This window comes from Ahaetulla prasina, chromosome 6 (assembly GCF_028640845.1).
Source record: "Ahaetulla prasina isolate Xishuangbanna chromosome 6, ASM2864084v1, whole genome shotgun sequence".
Lineage (NCBI taxonomy): Eukaryota > Metazoa > Chordata > Lepidosauria > Squamata > Colubridae > Ahaetulla > Ahaetulla prasina.
Window position 1 is genome coordinate 33,586,351 of NC_080544.1, and position 20,363 is coordinate 33,606,713.

General features: G+C 43.8%; 1 protein-coding gene across 1 annotated transcript; it reads right to left on the reverse strand.

Annotated features, from left to right (window-relative positions):
- Positions 1-10,503: 10,503 nt before the first annotated feature.
- Positions 10,504-11,823, reverse strand: LOC131200814 (D(1) dopamine receptor-like). The gene has a single exon (XM_058188078.1). The coding sequence runs from the start codon at positions 11,821-11,823 to the stop codon at positions 10,504-10,506; it is 1,320 nt and encodes a 439-aa protein (XP_058044061.1).
- Positions 11,824-20,363: the final 8,540 nt, after the last annotated feature.

The window sequence follows — 20,363 nt, forward strand, 5'->3', positions numbered from 1 at the left end:
TTCTATTGCTAAAAATAAATTTATCAAGGGAGGCATATCAAAGGATTTGATCCAATAAGAAGAATTTATAAATACTTTTTAGCTTGATGCAATGAGCCTTATAAATTAAACATGCAACCTCCAAACTCCCAGTTAACGAAGCTATTTATATCAGCAATATTTTTTTAAAAATCATCTTGAATCCAGACAAGTCAATTAGATTTTCCATGAACATTAGCTTTGAAGGGCTAGGAAAACAAAGTTTATACATAGAATATCTCCTTTTATAGCATGTAGTCAATAGCAAGAAGTCCACAGGAAATAAAGGAGCTGTCTCTGTTGAATTTCACGTTTCGTTTCAGGTTGATGCCAGCTCCTATTTTAGTTCAAAGCATTGCTAAGTATCTCTGGAGATCTAAAAATCAAATAAGACTTCAGCTTATCCAAGTTGGATAAATTGCTCCCTTGCTTTGAAAAAGAAAACACTCTTGAGATCCTCCTGCAAAGAATGCAGAGCTGAAGAAACTTTCTCTGCTTGATGCAAAGATACCCACGCACTGAATTTGACAAATGTAAAAGATAATAAATTAGCTGGTTCTCGGTGCTTCCATGTTAAGGCTCCTGAGAGCTACTAATCAAAAGGCACCACAGCACAGCCCCACTGTTTTCTCCTTAGCAGATTTGCTCTGGGGAAAAAAATTATAGAAGAGATGAGCCTTGTAAATAGATATGGTGCCATTTGGAGTTCTGGCACTATTTTTTTTTTTTTATCATGGTTGTCAACCCTGAAGCTGACCTGACCCGAAGCCATCTTGACAGTTTCAGTGTTGACACACTGGAGCTGAGGGATAGGGAGGGGGCAGAGGTGGGTTTCAGCAGGTTCTGACCAGTTCTGGAGAACCGGTAGCAGAAATTCTGAGGAGTTTGGAGAACCGGTAGTAAAAATTCTGACTGGCCCCGTCCCCATCTATTCTCTACCTCCCAAGTCCCAGCTGATCGGGAGGAAATGGAGATTTTGCAGTAGCCTTCCCCTGGATTGGGGAGGAAAGGAAGATTTTACAGTATTTATTTATTTATTATTTAGATTTTTATACCACCCTTCTCCCGAAGGACTCAGGGCGGTGTACAGCCAGAATAAAAACAGTACAATATACAAATTAAGACAAAAGTTAAAATAACATATTCTATAAATGGCCGAAAATTTAAAACCGTCAAATTTGACCCATAAAATTCATAAAAATACCCCAATTAAAATTATTAAAATTCAAAAAGTTTAAAAATTAAGCCAGTCCCGCTTGGATAAACAAGTGCGTTTTCAATTCACGGCGAAAGGTCCGAAGGTCAGGTAATTGACACAAACCAGGGGGAAGTTCGTTCCAGAGGGTAGGTGCTCCAACAGAGAAGGCCCTTCCCCTGGGGGCCGCCAGCCGACATTGCTTGGCGGACGGCACCCTGAGAAGACCCTCTCTGTGTGAGCGTACGGGTCGGTGGGAGGCATAAGGTAACAGCAGGCGGTCCCGTAAGTACCCGGGCCCTAAGCCATGGAGCGCTTTAAAGGTGGTAACCAACACCTTGAAGCGCACCCGAAAGACCACAGGTAGCCAGTGCAGACTGCGCAGGAGCGGTGTTACACGGGAGCAACGTGTGGCTCCCTCAATCACCCGCGCAGCTGCATTCTGAACTAACTGAAGCCTCCGAGTGCACTTCAGGGGTAGCCCCATGTAGAGAGCATTGCAATAATCCAGACGAGAAGTGACAAGAGCGTGAGTGACCGTGCATAAGGCATCCCGGTCAAGGAAGGGGCGCAACTGGCGAACCAGGCGGACCTGGTAAAAAGCTCTCCTGGAGACGGCCGCCAAATGGTCTTCAAATGACAGCCGTCCATCCAGGAGAACGCCCAAGTTGCGCACCCTTTCTGTTGGGGCCAATGACTCGCCCCCAACAGTCAGCTGCGGTTGCAGCTGACTGTACCGGGGTGCTGGCATCCACAGCCACTCCGTCTTGGAGGGATTGAGCTCGAGTCTGTTTCTCCCCATCCAGACCCGTACAGCTTCCAGGCACCGGGATAGCACTTCGACAGTTTCGTTGGGGTGGCTCGGGGTGGAAAAGTACAGCTGCGTATCGTCAGCGTACAGCTGGTAACTCACCCCAAAGCCACTGATGACCTCACCCAATGGCTTCATATAGATGTTGAACAGGAAAGGCGAGAGAATCGATCCCTGAGGCACCCCACAAGTAAGGCGCTTCGCGGTCGATCTCTGTCCTCCTGTCAACACCGTCTGCGACCGGTCAGAGAGATAGGATGAGAACCACCGATAAACGGTGCCTCCCACTCCCAAACTCTCCAACCGGTGCAGCAGGATACCATGGTCGATGGTATCAAAAGCCGCTGAGAGATCTAACAGGACCAGGGCAGAGGAACAACCCCTATCCCTGGCCCTCCAGAGGTCATCCACCAACACGACCAAAACTGTCTCCGTACTATATCCGGACCGGAAGCCGGACTGGAACGGGTCTAGATAGACAGCTTCATCCAGGTACTGGGGAAGCTGCCATGCCACCACACTCTCTACAACCTTCGCCGCAAAGCGAAGGTTGGAGACTGGACGATAATTTCCCAAAATAGCTGGGTCCAGGGAAGGCTTCTTGAGGAGGGGTCTCACCACCGCCTCTTTCAAGGCGGCGGGGAAAACCCCCTCCAACAATGAAGCATTTATAATTCCCCGGAGCCAGCCTCGTGTCACCTCCTGAGTGGCCAGCACCAGCCAGGAGGGACACGGGTCCAGTAAACATGTGGTGGCATGTAACCTCCCCAGTAGCCTGTCCATGTCCTCCAGAGCCACAGAATCAAACTCCTCCCAAACAACTTCGACAAGACGCGTCTCCGTCATCCCACCTGGATCATCACAATTTTGGTCCAAACCATCCCGGAGCTGAGCAATTTTATCGTATAGATAACCACTAAACTCCTCGGCACGTCCCTGCAAGGGGTCATCCCGCCCCTCCTGATGTAGGAGAGAGCGGGTCACCCGAAACAGGGCAGCCGGGCGGTTATCTACCGACGCAATGAGGGTGGAAACATAGGAACGTTTCGCCTCCCTCAGTGTCACTAGGTAGGTCTTCGAGAAAGACCTAACTAGTGTCCGATCAGCCTCGGAATGGCTGGACCTCCAGGTACTCTCTAGGCGTCTTCTCCAGCGTTTCATCTCTCTCAGCTCCTCAGAAAACCAAGGAGCCAATTGAGATCTGCGCCGGGTCAGAGGCCTCAAAGGCACGACACGGTCCAAAGCTCCAGCCGCGGCCTGTTCCCAGGCCACAACTAGTTCTTCGGTCATGCCGTGGGCAAGATCCTCAGGGAACGGCCCAAGCTCTGTCAGGAACCTCTCCAGGTCCATCAGGCGCCTGGGACAGAACCAACGCATTGGTTCCGTCTCCCTGCGGTGGTGAGCGGCGGTCTGAAAGTCTAGGCGGAGGAGAAAATGATCTGACCATGACACAGGTTCTGTCACTAAATCTCTTAATACCAGATCATTAAACCACTGTCAAGAGATATAAATCATGTCCAGTGTGGACCCCCCAGTGTGTGTAGGGCCATCAGTTACTTGAATCAGGTCCAAGGCCGTCATGGAAGCCTGGAACTCCTGGACCACCGTTGATGACAAGCCGGCCGATGGCAAGTTGAAATCCCCCATGACCAAAAGTCTGGGAATCTCAACCGCCACTCCGGCAAGCACCTCCAGTAGCTCAGGCAGGGCTGTAGTCACGCAGCAAGGAGCCAGGTACGTGATCAACAGACCTATCTGATTCCTATGGCCCCACTTCACAAGGAGGGATTCACAACCAGCTATCTGAGGCACAGTGGACTCTCTCGGCTCCAGACCTTCCCTCATCACAACCGCCACCCCTCCACCCCTACCCTGGGCCCTCGGTTGATGGAATGCTCGGAATCCCGGAGGGCACAGTTCGACCAGGGGTACACCCCCCTTCTGTGCCCAGCCAGGTCTCCATAATGCCCATAAAGTCTGCGGACTCCCCCTGAATAAGATCGCAGATCAGGGGGGCCTTATTGACCACGGACCGGGCATTGCACAACATCAACCGGAGGCCCAAGCTCTGAGGATCTTGACCTTCCAGGGAACGGGTAAGGACTAAGGGGCCGGAGCACGTGATCGCTTTTAAACAGCGAGCACGTGCTCCCAAAAAATGATACGGCCCCTTGCTTCCGCCATATCTGCCCCTCCCACTTACCGTACAGATGGAACGGCCCTCAACACCTGGAACACACCCCTCCCCCCCGCCCTCGGACCAGATGAAGAAACGCCGTGAACAAACCCCGGGACTGGACATTCCCTCCCCGACGGGTTTTTCCCCCCACCCGTCTCTTCCCTCCCCCCCGCTCCCATCCCTTAAAATCCCCATTAAAACTCCCCTTAAAAAATCTGTTAAAACAACTAATTAAAAAACCCCTAAGCCTCCTATTTTTGGCATGCCACCTCTCGGGGCTCCAAAGCCCGTCCTCAAGGTAGGCCCTTGATAATATGGAGGGCCAAACCCGCGAGAGAGGGGAATCTCGCAGGGCAAGAAGGTCAGCCGCAGTAAACGTCCGCATAGCAGAGAAAGTCCGGCAAGAAGGCCCATCCTGGGCTGGTCAAGATGATAAAAGATGATAAAATGACCACGACCAGTCTGTCCTGATGGGAACTATTGATGGTAATCCTTATGCGGTAGATGACCAAACCGCTATCTCAGTCAATTCACCACCCCATATATACAATCCAGGGGTGGACTATGGAAGAGGGGGGGAGGAACGATGGTAAAGGTGGTAAAAATGTTAGATGGTAAAAGGGGTGTCCGCTGGGATCCTTCCCCCAGAGTGGGGAGGGAATGGAGATTTTATAATATCCTTCCCCTGCCACGCTCACCAAGCCATGCACACCAAGCCATGCCATGCCCACCAAGCCACATCCACAAAACCGGTAGTAAAAAAAATTGAAAGCCACCACTAGGAGGGAGGATTTGAGATAGCTGTGATTTTGTAGCCAAAACAAAATACTTTCTCTTGGGAACCAAGGACATTCTCACACCTGGTCAGAGGAAGGTGGAGTGATGTCATCAGGCGACCAAACCACACTGTGATTGGACCATGTGACTGATTGTTTTGAGAAAGTGACACATTTTTACTTTTATTTAAGTTAAAATCACGGGAGCCTTCAGAGTCGGTTTTCACCAGATCTGTGCCACTACGATATAGCCAATAAAGCTATTCTTTGAGGAATCTACCTGCCTCGGAATTTTGCTTGCTATGAGTCTATTACTTGGACCCCTGACAATGGTCTTGATCATTCTATTGGATGAAGATGTGGGCATACAGGTAGTCCTTGATTTACAACCACAATCAAGCCCCACATTTCTGTTGCTAAGTGAAACAGTTGTTAAGTGAATTTTGCCCCATTTTACGACATTCCTTGCCACAGTTGTTAAGTGAAATCACTGCAGTTGTTAAGTTAGTAACACATTTGTTAAATGAATCTGGCTTCTCAACCGATTTTGCTTGTCAGAAGGTCACAAAAGGTGATCCTGGGACACCTGTAACCGTCATAAATAGGAACCAGTTGGCAAGCATCCAACTTTTGATCACATGCCCATGGGGATTTTGTTTACAGTCATAAGTGTGAAAACAGTCATAAGTCACTATTTTCAGTGAAGTAACTGTGAACACTCATTAAATAAACTGTTGCAAGTCAAGGACTACCTATAATTTAAATCAATAGAATTAATGTATCTATAGTTTGGATTTCCCGAGAACAGTTCTGGAACATAGTTGGATTGTGTTGATTTGATGGCAACCCCAAAGATGCTTTTCCAAAAGGCAACTAGACTTTCTACCAAGAAAGTCCAGTTGCCTTTCAGAAAAGCACCCTTGGAGCAACCATGATGTGGATGAGTGAGAATCTCCATAAATATTTGACCTGACAAATTGCCAGTGGCCAAAGTCATTCAGAAAGATGATAGGACTGGGATTTTGTTTTGCTTTTTTCAGTCTTGAGGTTGCAGGTAATATGCAGTGATGTTACCACAATGCACAAGGAGAAAAAAAAATTCAACTTTTCCAATCCCTTTGAATAGGGATGGAGATTATCTCCAAGAGTTTCTTGTTAAAGATTAGCTGTCATGGGCAGAAGGAATAACTTTGAGAAGAGCTGCAACCTTCTCAAGGCAAAGATCTGATAAAAGAAATTTGAGTCCAGAGCAGAAATGTAATTTGAGACTGTGTCTCAGACATGAAGATAAAGAGCAGAGAAGTGTTGTGGTCCATCAGCAGCCCACGGAGCTAGCAGTGGAGTTGGACAGTGAGGAGGCTGGGGAGGACAATGGGCCAGTCCTGGAGTGAGAGGAAAGCCCGGACGAGGGCTCTGCGTTGGATGCAGAGGTGGGCCAGGGCCATCTGGGAGCAATGTGCAGACTCCGGAGCTTCCAGAGCAGACAGCAGAAAGGCAAAAGAACAGGAGGATCCTGTTCCTAGTGCATGCATGCGAAGAGATGCCAGAAGGCAAAAGCAGCTAAAGCAAAAAGGATGACTCAGGAGTAAGGCCAGGAAATGATTGGCCCCTCCCATAAAGCTTAAAAGAGCAGCAAAGGCTCTTGGGCTCTTTATAGGAAAGCAATGATGCTACATTTGTTTCTAGGCAGCATCTCTTGTTTCTGAACTTTGTGGGGCTTTGCCAAGAAAAGCCTTTGGCAGTGTGCCAAATAAGACAAAGGTTTGTGATAAGGCAGAAGGACTTTTTCTGAAGGACTTGTTTTGGAATTAATTTGGACTAAGCTGGGAATAAAGTAATTCCCAGCTGTTATAATGAAATAGGGTTGTTTAAGACTAATTGTGTCTTTTATGCCTAAGTGAGCCTAGGTCACAACAGGAAGGGTAAGCATATTCACACTTGCAACATTCTCTTACTCTAACCATAAGTAGTATTATCATTCATAACTTTTCTTTCCTAGTCTTGTTTACCTCAAAGGGCTGATAGTCGCAGAGGTTTTGTGCGCCACTTTAAACACACACACATCCTTTAATAAACCAAGAAAATCATACTGTCAAAAATCACCTTTGGAAATCTGGGGTGTAGACACTTCCTTGTTGCTCCTTGGTTGCTCCATCTTATAAGATTATGATTCCAGGTATATTGGATGAGCTTCTCCTGCCATCCTGATCCTGATGCTCTTCAGTAGGGTTAGGACCAGTAGTGAAATCCATTTTTTTTAACTACCAGTTCTGTGGGCATGGCTTGGTAAGTGTGGTGTGGCTTGGTGGGTGTGGCAGGGGAAGGATAGTGCAAAATTTCTATTCCCACCCCACTCCAGGGAAGGATACTGCAAAGTCCCCATTCCCTCCCCACTCCTGGGGCCAGCCAGAGGTGGTATTTGCCGGTTCTCTGAACTGCTCAAAATTTCCGCTACCGGTTCTCCAGAACCTGTCAGAACCTGCTGGATTTCACCTCTGATTAGGACTCCAACTCCCAGGATTCATGTGACCTCCTTATGCACAGCAACTAGGCCTGCAATGCTCTATTGGATGTTCCAACACAATTGTGGGGAAAACCAAAATGGCAAGCAGCATTATAAGCAGTGGTGGGATTCAAATAATTTAACAACTGGTTCTCTGCCTTAATTATTTTTTCCAAAAACCAGTTCACCAAACTGCTCAGAAAGTTAACAACCGGTTCTCCAGAACCTGTCAGAACCTGCTGGATTTCACCTCTGATTAGGACTCCAACTCCCAGGATTCATGTGACCTCCTTATGCACAGCAACTAGGCCTGCAATGCTCTATTGGATGTTCCAACACAATTGTGGGGAAAACCAAAATGGCAAGCAGCATTATAAGCAGTGGTGGGATTCAAATAATTTAACAACTGGTTCTCTGCCTTAATTATTTTTTCCAAAAACCAGTTCACCAAACTGCTCAGAAAGTTAACAACCGGTTCTCCCGAAGTGGTGCGAACTGGCTGAATCCCACCACTGATTATAAGTCTCATTTGCCCCAAAGATTTTGGTGGGCATAACCAATGATAGTAGCAAAAGCAGCAGGACCTCAAGAATATGGATGTGACTTTGGTTCTTAATAGAGATATGGCAGAATGTAGACTCAGTAGAGATTCTTTTGTTTATTAGAATTTTGTCACTGTGTCCAAAAAAGGAGTATAATAAGGCTGTCATGCACATATAATTACACTGGATTCCAATACAAAAGGTACAATTAGAGCAAAACCATACTGAGCTTTGAAAATGCCTTCTTTAACTGATTTGTCTTCGTCCAACTGATTTGTCCTCAAAAAGAAATTTATTTTTGCTAGAAGATTTTATTTGCCAGGAAGCTGAACAAAAGAAGTGAGAAACAAATACTTACATTTCCTGTGTAATCACATTTTCACCGGGCTTGATGTAATCCACTGACTTTATGTCCACAATAACAACAGTGTAGAACAGTAACTTACACAACTGCAAAAGTGTTAAATTGCATACAAGCTGTATACTGTATTTTCAAAGTCACTCCAAAAGCCTCAATAAACACAAGTAAATTAGCCAAGTGATTATAGTCTGATAATATTTGAAACTGCAGAGATTTATTAAGGAAACTATGTCTGATCTTCTACTATTTAACATTTTAAAAACAAGCAAAAGGATTTTAGCTTCAGAAATTGCACATCTGTGAAAGGTTGGGTTGGGAACATTAAAATAGGCACATAAGCTCTTATGCATAAAGAAAATAACATATCATTAATCCAATAAGAGACATATAGTAAAATATTTTTGAGTCTTAACAATTCTCTCCTAATCACCAGCTAAATTCCTTGGCTGCAAAGTGCTAATGGCTATATCATTTACCAAGCGCTACCTTTCCTCTTCACACAAAGCTGCTTTTTGCTAAATTAAACAAACAAAATAAACAATTGCAACTGTACATTCTGCCAAGTTCATGTAACAGAGCTTTCAAATTTTATGTCAACAAAGACATGCATACCTAATGTATTTATTGGCAGTATGCATTTCAAGCAAAATCTCTACACTACATTACTATATCTATTTTTTATCTTTACACCCAATAAATAATTCATCTGCATGATTTAAGCACTTTCTCATATCTTTTGGCCAGATGGAAAGAACTGAGTATTGTTCCAGTTGGATACAACCTAAATTTTTGGAATTAGTTTATAGGATTAATTTAGAACAAATTTGCACTAATCAGTTTAATATTTAATATGAAATTTCTTATTTCCTTAGATTCTCCAACCTGGTCAAGGATCTTTGCAATATACTATAATAGTAATAATAATAATTGAACACTAGTCGCACTGGTCTGTTTGGACAAAAGAAAGAAAAAAAGACGGAAGGAAGGAATTATTACTATTTATTATATATTACAATATCAATAGTAATATTGATAGACTATACCTGTTCAGCAGAAAAGGAGGCTGAGATTTATTTTAAGTCGAACAAACTGTCAAAGTCGAACAAACTGTCAAACTGTCATTGGGTATTTACGTAAAAGACCGCCAAGAACAAGAACTGATGCAAGTTAAAAATTGGAACTTACTGAATGTACAGGAAACAAAACATGAACATTGAAATAATGTAATAAATACACAAACAGAATGCTGGCAAGGAAAATCCATTACATGGTCAGTTTCTATAAAAGATCAAGGGGAAGGTGTCTAAAGATAAAATCTGGCAATGGCTTACAACAGGAACATGAAAAAAGAAACTGAAGGGTTGATTTAGGCAGCTCAAGAACAAGCTGTTTGAACTAATAAAATCAAGACTCGAACTGAAAAATCATCAAGTGGTTTAAAGTGCAGATTGTGCAAAAATAACCAACAACAGAAAAAACAATAGATCACAAGATCACACAAACTGATTATAAACAATGACATAACATAGTGGCCAATCCAAACATCTGGCTGACTTCACAACCAACAATAATTCAACTATTCTGCAAAGCATCCTATTTTCTGCAGTGCTAAATGTGAACCTGAGCTGTAGCATTTCAAATAGGGATACCTATTCACACATACTCACCTTCCTTATTGGAAACTAGTATGTCAGAAGAAAAATTCTTTCTTCTGACATTATATGGGAAGAGGAAATGTATGTCTGTATATGTGTGTTAAATCCATCTTGTAAAAAGTACAAGTTTATCCTCAAACCAACATATGAACTGCTATCCAGAAGCAGCCATAGTTAGAAAAGTCAGAAATGATTATGGCCACCAATTTAGATGACTGTGGAAAGGAATTGACTGTATTCATGGAGCAACTTACTCCAAATTCAGCAGTCTGTTGGGTTGCTATATATTTTCTAGAGATAGCCTACATCTGCATAGCAATCATTCAGAACAGCCCCTTAAGAGAACATATCAGGTGTGTTGGTCTCTCCTTTACTTCTTCTGTCCTAACATGTTCTCATGTGGTTTCTAGATCTAAGCATACGTGGGCCAGCAGTACCACTCTGAGGTGAGGTTGGGGAGTTTCTAAGTTCCATCATGGAGAATATCCGTTTCCAAAATTAGCTCACTCTCACACTGAAAGGGAAGCAAAACTGGCATATTGGAACTGCTTCTGTAAGCCCTTGGAGAGGGTGGAAGCATCTCTTTCTCTGATACGAGCCTTGCGTAGTGCTCTTCTTGGATGCTTGCTGTGGAGGGGAGTGGCTCATTCCAAGCTACAATGGCATGTGCAGGTAATGACAATGGGGAATCTTCATCTTTTCTGTGGGGGTAGGAGGTCAACTCACCGCTCAAATGGACTCTCTGGGTGGCAGAACGGTTGGGAACACAACAAGGAAGATGGTGGCCACCCAACAAGTTCCTGAACGCCCGCTGGAAGTCTACATTGAAAGCATAGATCACTGGGTTGATGGTGGAGTTGGCCCAGCCAAGCCACATGAAAATATTGAAGACGGATGTGTTGATGCAGGTCAGCTGCTCAGGGCTTCTGTCCGTTGGCCCGGTGTCACAAAAGGGCAACAGGCAATTGAGCAAGAAGAACGGCATCCAGCAGCAGACAAAAACTCCTAAGATGATGGTCAGGGTTTGAAGCAACTTGGTTTCTTTGCACAGTGAGCTGCGCAGAGAAGAAACTGGCTCCTTCCCCTTGACCAAGCCCAGGCCACCTGCTCTTTCCAAGGAGGAGATGCGACGGATCTGAGCCTTAGCAATGCGAAATATCTGCGCGTACATCCCAATCATGACGGAGACGGGAATGTAGAAGCTGACCAAGGAGGAGGCGATGGCATAAGTACGGTTGAGACGAGTGTCACAGTGATAGGGAAGCAAGCCAGGGATCGCCTCGGCGCTGTGCCAATGGAGGTGGACAGGGATGAAGGAAATGAGGACAGAGAGGGACCAAGCCAAGGCGATCATTGTGAAAGCCAGGGACTGTGTCATCCACCGCTCGTAGCAGAAGGGGTTGGCAATGGCCCAGTAGCGATCCAGGCTGATGATGCAGAGGTGAAGGATGGAAGCCGTGGAGCACATGATGTCAAAGGCCACCCAGGTATCACAGAAGTGCCTGCCAAAGAACCACACCCCGCCTGCCACTTCTGTGACCGCTTTCCAGGGCATGACCAGCAGTCCTACGCAAAGGTCAGACAAGGCCAGGGAGAGCACAAACCAGTTGGTGGCTCTGGTCCGCAGGTGGGGGAACCGGAGGATGGCCAGGCACACCACACTGTTGCCCACCAGGGTGCTCAGCACCAACAGCGACAGCAAGCATCCTGCCAACACTCTCAAGCCACTGAGCGGGCCCTGGGGCTCCCAGACCTCCCAGCTGTGGTTGGAGGCGTTCTCCATCAGGGAAGGTCTTTCTCTTTCTCCTTTGCTCAGCTTCTTCTTTGGAAAAAAAACTTTCCCTCCCTGAGCCTGAATTTGGCAGGGGCTTACAGGGGACCTGGGCAGCACAGGCTCATCAGCAGCTCCGCAATGCCAGCATCTTTGAATCAGAATCAGGATGAGGATCAGAATCACAGAATTCAAAGGGAGCTTGAATGTCTTCTAACACCCAAGTGGTTGACGCAGTGGTTAGAGTGCAGTGCTGCAGGCTACTTCTGCTGCCTGCTGCCTGCCTACAATTTGACAGATCGAATCTCGCCAGGGTTGACTCAGCCTTCCATCCTTCCGAGGTGGGTAAAATGAGGACCCAGATTGTTGGGAGCAATATGCCGACTCTGTAAACCGCTTAGAGAGGACTGTAAAAGCACTGTGAAGCGGTATATAAGTCTAAGTGCTATTGCTATTCTAGTCCAATCCACTGCTCAAGCAAGAGACCCTATACCATTTCAGACAAATGATTGTCCCGCCTCTTCTTTAAAATCTCCAGTGATGGAGCACCCACAACTTCTGAAGGTGAACCATTCCACTCCGCCATCGGTCTCACCGTTAGGAAGTTTCTCCTCAATTCCAGCTGGCTTCTGTCCTTGATCAGTTTCCACCCCTTGTTTCTTGCCTTGCCTTCTGGTGCTTTGGAAAATAAGTTGACCCCCGTTCTTCTTTATGGCAGCAGCTCCTCAAATCCTGGGATAATAATACTGCTCTCCTGTCACCCTTCATAATGACCACCAGCCCATGACGAATTCTATGACTGGCTGCCTTCGTTCTTGAGAGTGGTCCAAGGCAATGCAGACTGGAAGAAAGACGGGGAGAGAAGCAAAGTGGACATCGCGTCTCCTGCTTGAGTTGCCTCTGCTTCCGTTGCCAAACTTTCCTGCCTTCCTTGCGGGCTGCGAGCGAGTCGGCGAGCGCGGATCCCGGTCCGGGTTGGATGGTCTTCGAAGAGACGGCCGGCTCCTTCCAAGCTGGAGCGGTCGGGCTGCTGTGGAGCCGCTGGGATGCTACGAAATCTGGCCGCTCTGTCGCTCCCTTGACGCGGAGGCGAGCAGAGGAGGTGAGGCGAAGAAAGAAGGAGCCAGTCCCGGGTGCGATGCACCCACGAACCAGGTTAGCTGCTTGCCGGCGTCTCGTTTGGAGGTGGCTCGCTTCAGATCTTCTAGCCAGCTTTTCGCTGTTGAAAGAACGGGGAAGATACCTTCCCTCCGCTGGGTCTAAACAAGCCAGCTCAAATTAGCGGTGCCAATATATATATATATAATATTCTGAGCTTTTCCCTATTCTGAGCCAGCTTCAGACTGGGCTGTTCAAAGCATCGTGGGAGGGAGACAGAAATTCTACAGGTGCAGTTTTCCGCTCTGATAAGGAGAAGGGGGGGGGGGAGAGACAAGGTTGCTGCCTAATGCACAACTGTGTAATGCCTTACAATTAAACAACAACAAAAAAAACCCTACTGGATTGAAATGTCAACTGATGCTGAATTCCAAATGGGCTAACAAAGTTTAAGCCTGTGAGAAAAGGGCAAACCAGTTTAAGAGGCACTTGTCCAGTCCCAAGTCTTCAATTGGCCTTGCTTTGAAATGACCATAAGGGAGAGTTTAAGATGCAGGTCTAAAATTCACTGTAAATTAACAGAATAACACAGTTGGAAGGGACCTTGGAGGTCTTCTAATCCAGGGGTCTCCAACCTTGGCAACTTTAAGACTTGTGGACTTCAATTCCCAGAATTCTGAGAGTTGACGTCTACAAGTCTTAAAGTTGCCAAGGTTGGAGATCCCTAGTCCAACCTTCTGCTCAACCCTCTGTGCTATTTTCGACAAATGGTTGTTCAGTTCCTTCTTAAATGACATGAGTTCAAAGTGCCTTGATTGTCAGGAAGGAGATAAACCACCAATTTCGGGAAAGAACAAAAGCAAATTGATCTATCTGTCTCTCCCCACCTTCACACAAAAGCACCCAGTTTATCAGAGTATTTTATCACAGCCTTGAAATCACCCTGAGGGTTTTTAATCTGTGCTATTGTGGCTTTTGAAACGAGAGAGACAGCAGTTAATCTGATTAAAAAGGTTTCCTGAATTGTGTGGTTAGCCATTCCGGCTCAATTGTTTGTTCGTCTTTTGATTCGGAGACTTTATTGCTTCCATCCTTCAAAAGAAAATTATACCAGCCTGACATTTGCCTTCCTGATTGTCCGCCTCTATCCTGATTTTGTTACTCCCAGTCGCTGCAAGTTAATAGGTGGCAAAGCTAAACACATTTTACATCCCTTCTGGTTGTCTTGATATGGGGCTGACACGAGAGAGAAAATGCTCCTTTAAGATCAGAATAGCTAAGAGTCTCACTCATAGATTGCACATGAAATGAAGGCCGTACAATTAATTTTTAGCATTATTTGCGTCTTCTAAAATTGTATATACTTTTTTTTTAAATTTACATTTATATTCCGCCCTTCTCTGAAGACTCAGGGCGGCTTACATTGTGTAAGGCAATAGTCTCATTCTATTTGTATATTTATATACAAAGTCAACTTATTGCCCCCCCACAACAATCTGGGTCCTCATTTTACCTACCTTATAAAGGATGGAAGGCTGAGTCAACCTTGGGCCTGGTGGGACTCGAGCCTGCAGTAATTGCAGACAGCTGTGTTTAATAACAGGCTATTTTACAGCCTGAGCCACACCGCGGCCCCTCTGTATTTTTAAATACAGAGTAGAAAATACATAAATATATAAATAGAAAACGTATGAAGAATAATTGCAGGAATTAAGTATGTCTATTGAAAAGAAGGACTAGGGATGACATGATAGCAGTATTCCAATATTTGAGGGGCTGCCACAAAGAAGAAGGGGTCAAGCTATTCTCCAAAGCTCCTGAAGGCAGGACAAGAAGCAATGGGTGGAAACTAATCAAGGAGAGAAGCAACCTAGAACTAAGGAGAAATTTCCCAACAGTGAGGACAATTAACCAGTGGAATGGTTCACCTTCAGAAGTTGTGGGTGCTCCATTACTGGAGGGTTTTAAGAAGAGACTGGATAGTCACTTGTCTGGAATGGCATAGATAGAGTCTCCAGCTTGAGCAAACTAGAAGACCTCGAAGGTCCCTTCCAAGTCTTTCATTCTGTTATTCTATTAAATGTTTCTAATATTATATTTGGACACCTCTATAAGAGAGATGGGCGGTTTTTCAAATTTGATAAATAAAGAATTAGCAAATAAATAAATAAATAAAGTATCAGAAGGCATGACAGAAAAAAGAGGCTCCCAGGGCAAAGATCTGTCTTGATTAGTGGGATAATCAATAAGTCATATGCAGGAACTTAGAAAGTTGCCCATATGTCTTGTTCACAGATGGTTAGAATCATGGGCGCCTTCTTTACCAGGGCTTGATAACTGTGGCTCACTTAAACCTTGGTTTACTGAATGAGCCACTGTTGGCTGTGCTAAGCCACAAATCACAGCATAAAATGGCAATTGTTGGCTGATGAATTCCAAGTCAAGTCCAAGCCAACCATGCCACAAGAGTGCATGATTGGTGAATGAGGCAACATGTTAAAGCAATTCAAAGAGATTGGCCCAGGGGTGAAATGCTCCCAGTTCAGACCGAATGGCCTGATCCGGTAGCGATGGCGGCGGGTGGTTTGGAGAACCAGTAGCAAAAATTCCTGCCCCCCCTTCCCCCCCCCCGCATGCCCAGTTGAGCCGTGCAATCATTGGAGGTTTTTTTTACTTTTAAAAGCATTTTTTCTTCAGCCGAAAAAATGCTTTTAAAAGTTTTTTTTTAAAAAAGCCTTTGATTATTGCAGGGCTCAGCTGGGATTGTCTGAACCCTTTCAAAGCATTTTTTCTACAAGCTCTTTGGCCGAAGAGGTTGTAGAAAAAATGCTTTTAAAAGTAAAAGTAAAAAAAAAAAAAGTTGGCCACGCTCACCCAATCACATTACCCCCACAAGCCACATCCACAGAACCAGCAGTAACAAATTTTACATTTCATCCCTGGTTTGGCCCTTCTGTTAAAGCTTGTTTGTTCACTACCTGTTTTCATATTAGATTTATATCTCACCTTTTTTATCCAGAACTCCAGACAACCTACTTAGCTCCTTCTTCGTACTTTCTCCAAAGCAGGAATCATTTGAGGTCAGTTGGGCTGAGAGAGAAAGAGGCTATGAGTGTCGTGTCCCACTCCTCTGCTGACGGCTGGGTCAGGGAAATCCGAATCAGGCTTGCCTCTGCAGCTCTGCCCAAAGTCCTAGCAAAGTCCTCAGAGCAGGCAGGAGACCAGTAAGTGACTTCAGCAAGATAAGTTTGACTTTTGCCTGACTCAGAGACTGCCAGAAAGCAGATCCTTTATATAGGCCATGGGGTGTGGCTCCATGACTCAGCACTCATTAAGGCCTGCCCCTCCCTTCCTTCTGTTGCCTCCGCCTATCCAATCTTCTGATGCGAGGATTACTCCAATCAGCTGTTGTTGGGAATAAACCCTCCTCAGGCTCACATGCTGTGGAGGAGGGGGAGGGGTCTAGCTGCTCCGTTTGCCTGGGCATGGAGTCAGGGCTGGGGCCGGGAGGCATACATTCCTCAGTGTTCGGGAGCAGGTAAGAAGGCCCCGGCTGCTCTGAGGGCGGGCAAGACACAACAATGAGACTCCAAAGTCACTCAGGGATTTTCTGTGGTTGAGACCGGTCTCAAACATGCCCTCCCCCCATATGTTCCTACCACTATGTGTATGCAGTCTTAGATCAAAAATTATCTTATACTTATTGTGACATATATAGGTAGTCCTTGGCTTATAACCACAATGGAGCCCAAAGTTTATGTTGGTAAGTGAGAATTTGTTAAGTGACTTTTGCTTCATTTCATGACATTTCTTGCCACGGTTGTTAAATGCAGTTGACAATATGGTTGTCACATGGTTGTCATAGTAACACGGTTGTTAATTGACTCTGGCTTCCCTGTTGACTTTGCGGATCAGGTGGTCTTAAAAGGGGATCCCAAGACCCCGGAACATTGCAACCGTTATAAATATGAGTCCGTTGCCAAGAGTCTGAATTTTGCTCACGTGACCATGGGGATGCTGCAACGGTCGTTAAGTGTGAAAAACGGTCATAACTCACTTTTTTCAGTGCCATTGTAACTTTGAAAGGTCAGTAATGAACCGTTGTTAAGTCGAGGACTACCTGTACTGTATATGATAGTGTAATCTTTTCCAAATCTCCTTGAATACCATATTCGGGAAGCCTGTATAAAAGTTTTTCTTCCATGTAATATTGTTTTATGTGATCTATGGAGGCTTTCCTTTGCTGGAGATGATTAAGAGAATCATGTCTTAGAGATTCTTTTGCAATTATCTTTGCTGAATAGAACCTCTCTAATTAAGATGTTTTATACTGATGCCGTTTTTATTCCAGACACTACCAATATGAACAACTGATGTACAATGACAAAAGCATATTTCTAAGCTTATCTGAAAAACCGTGGTAGCTCAGGCCGTGGTAGCTCAGGCTGGTAAGAAGCCTGTTATTAGAACACAGCAGCCTGCAATTACTGCAGGTTCGAGCCCGGCCCAAGGTTGACTCAGCCTTCCATCCTTTATTAGGTAGGTAAAATGAGGACCCAGATTGTTGGGGGGGCAATAAGTTGACTTTGTAAATATATACAAATAGAATGAGACTATTGCCTTATACACTGTAAGCCGCCCTGAGTCTTCGGAGAAGGGCGGGGTATAAATGTAAACAAAAAAAAAAAAAATTCGATGGGTTTTTAAATTTTTGTAATTTTATAGGGGTGTAAGTTATTTTAATACTTGGGCTAATTTAAATCAGTTTTTTAAGGGTTGTTTTAACTATTGTGTATATTTGTATTTTACCTGCCTGTTCACCGCCCTGAGTCCTTTGGGAGAAGGGCGGTATACAAATTAAAATATTCAAATATTCAAATTCAAATTCTGTATAAAAGTTTTTCTTCCATGTAATATTGTTTTATGTGATCTATGGAGGCTTTCCTTTGCTGGAGATGATTAAGAGAATCCTGTCTTAGAGATTCTTTTGCAATTATCTTTGCTGAATAGAACCTCTCTAATTAAGATGTTTTATACTGATGCCGTTTTTATTCCAGACACTACCAATATGAACAACTGATGTACAATGACAAAAGCATATTTCTAAGCTTATCTGAAAAACACTCTGAAAAGATTAAATATAAATTGTTGCAAGATGCTAAAAGAAAGAGGTGGTTTTGAGTTATCAGATTTAACACTGTAGTCTGTTCCAAGTTACAGTGGCACTGAAAAACGTGACTTATGACAGTTTTTCACAGTAACAATCTTTGCAACAGAACCCCATATGGTCATGTGATCAAAATTCAGATGTCTGTCAACTGGTTCATACTTATGACGGTTGCAACATCCTGGCATCATTTTTTTTTGCAACCTTCTGATAAGCCAAGTCAATGGGAAAGCCAGCTTCATTTAAAAAACAGGTTACTAACTTAACAACTGCAGCGATTCATTTAACAACTGGGGCAAGAAATGCCATAGAATTGGGCAAAACGTAACAAATTCTCACTTAACAACATAAATTTTGTTGTTACTCTTTTATTTATTTATTTTATTTATTTATTTATTTATTTATTTTGTCACAACAATATATGTACGTATCATACAAAAGATTATATAGTATATAAACACATATATGAGTAAATATTAGGAGGTATAAGCATATATATAGGAAAAAGAAAACAAAAAAAAACAACAACAATAGGACAGGAGCGGTAGGCACGTTTGTGCGCTTATGGACGCCCCTTATGGTCCTCTTAGGAATGGGGTGAGGTCAACAGTAGAAAGTTTTTGGATAAAACTTTTAGGATTATGGGAAGAGACCACAGAGTCAGGTAAAGTATTCCAAGCACTGATGATTCTGTTACAGAAGTCATATTTTCTGCAATCTAGATTAAAGCGGTTGACATTAAGTTTAAATCTATTAGTTGCTCTTGTATTATTGCAATTAAAGCTGAAGTAGTCTTTGACAGGAAGGACATTACAATAGATGATTCTGTGAGTTAAACTTAGGTCATGTCGAAGGCGACGGAGTTCCAAGTTTTCTAAGCCTAGGATTTCAAGTCTGGTGGGATAGGGTATTTTATTGTTTTCAGAGGAATGGAGAACCCTTACATAAACCCTTACATAAAACTCTTACATAAATTTTGAGCTCCATTGTGGTCGTAAGCCAAAAGACTACCTGTACTTTGAGGTGTGCTGTTTGATCTGGATGAAAAATTGGGTGACCCTTAAAAATAAGTGGTTATTAGATTTGGAGGGCCATGAATTAAGATGCGGATGGCACACCTAGCTATGGTGTGACAAACTTAAATAAATGCTGATTTCAAGAATTGTTTTGTTAGTGGTGCCATCCTAAGAGTTTGGAATCAATATAAAATAAGGCTCTTACACAAGGTACATCTGTGGGTGTTACCTTCTTCTTCTTGTGCCATATCTGTCATTGGACGTTGGCGATCATGCTGGCAATTCTATTTTTATCATCATCCGCATGAAAAAGTTCTGTTGAGTTTTGTCCAAACCAGTCCCTTACATTTTGAAGCCATGATGTTCTTTTTCTGCCTGGACCTCATTTGCCTTCAATCTTTCCTTGGAGGATTAAGTGAAGGATAACGTATTTTTCCAAGTGTCACATCACATGTCCAAAATATTCTAACTTTCACTTTTGATGATTTCCCTTGGCTTTCCCAAGTGGCCTATCACTTATCTTTAGGGTATCTCAAACAACTTTTTGGCTTTGGATTTCTCCATTAGTAATGCAGTAAACATTACAGGCTACAGTGTTGGATTTATTCATTTTAGAGCAGTCCTTTTTCTGATCTCACAGATACGTGCCATCTTCACCCTTTTTAATGTTAGCGCTGTGAAAATTATATGTTGTTTTGTGAAAGCTCTTGGCTCTAAATGAAGAAACCAGCTGGCATCCAGGTTGGTAATAACATGTTCTTTTTTTTTTTTAAAAAAAGTACTCCACATTGAATTTTTAACGTTCCAAATCTAAGCAATCATTTAAAATACAAAATAAAATTTGCAAAGAACAATGTCCATTTAGGCTTCTAAGAGCACTAAGCATTTGCCTATTTAAAAATTAACCCCATTTTGTTCAATAATTGGAGAAATCCTTCAAGGCAATCCTTAGTTTTCTTTCTTCATGTGATTTATATTCCATTCTATCCAGGCAAGGTAGACAGTGAATAAGCAGAATCCCAAAAATGAAAATATAAGCTAACTTTAATGCTTAAACCAAGGAACAATTAAATGCATGCCAACAAAATACATCTTTGCATGTTTTCTTAAGAATTGGGTTTGATGGTCTCGAATGCCTTTGGATAGTTCTTTGGAAGTAACTGTTTTGTGGTCTCAGTGATGAAACTACAGATAGTCCTTGACTTACAACGGTTCATTTAGTGACCGTTTGAAGTTACAATGGCATTGAAAATAGTGACTTATGATCATTT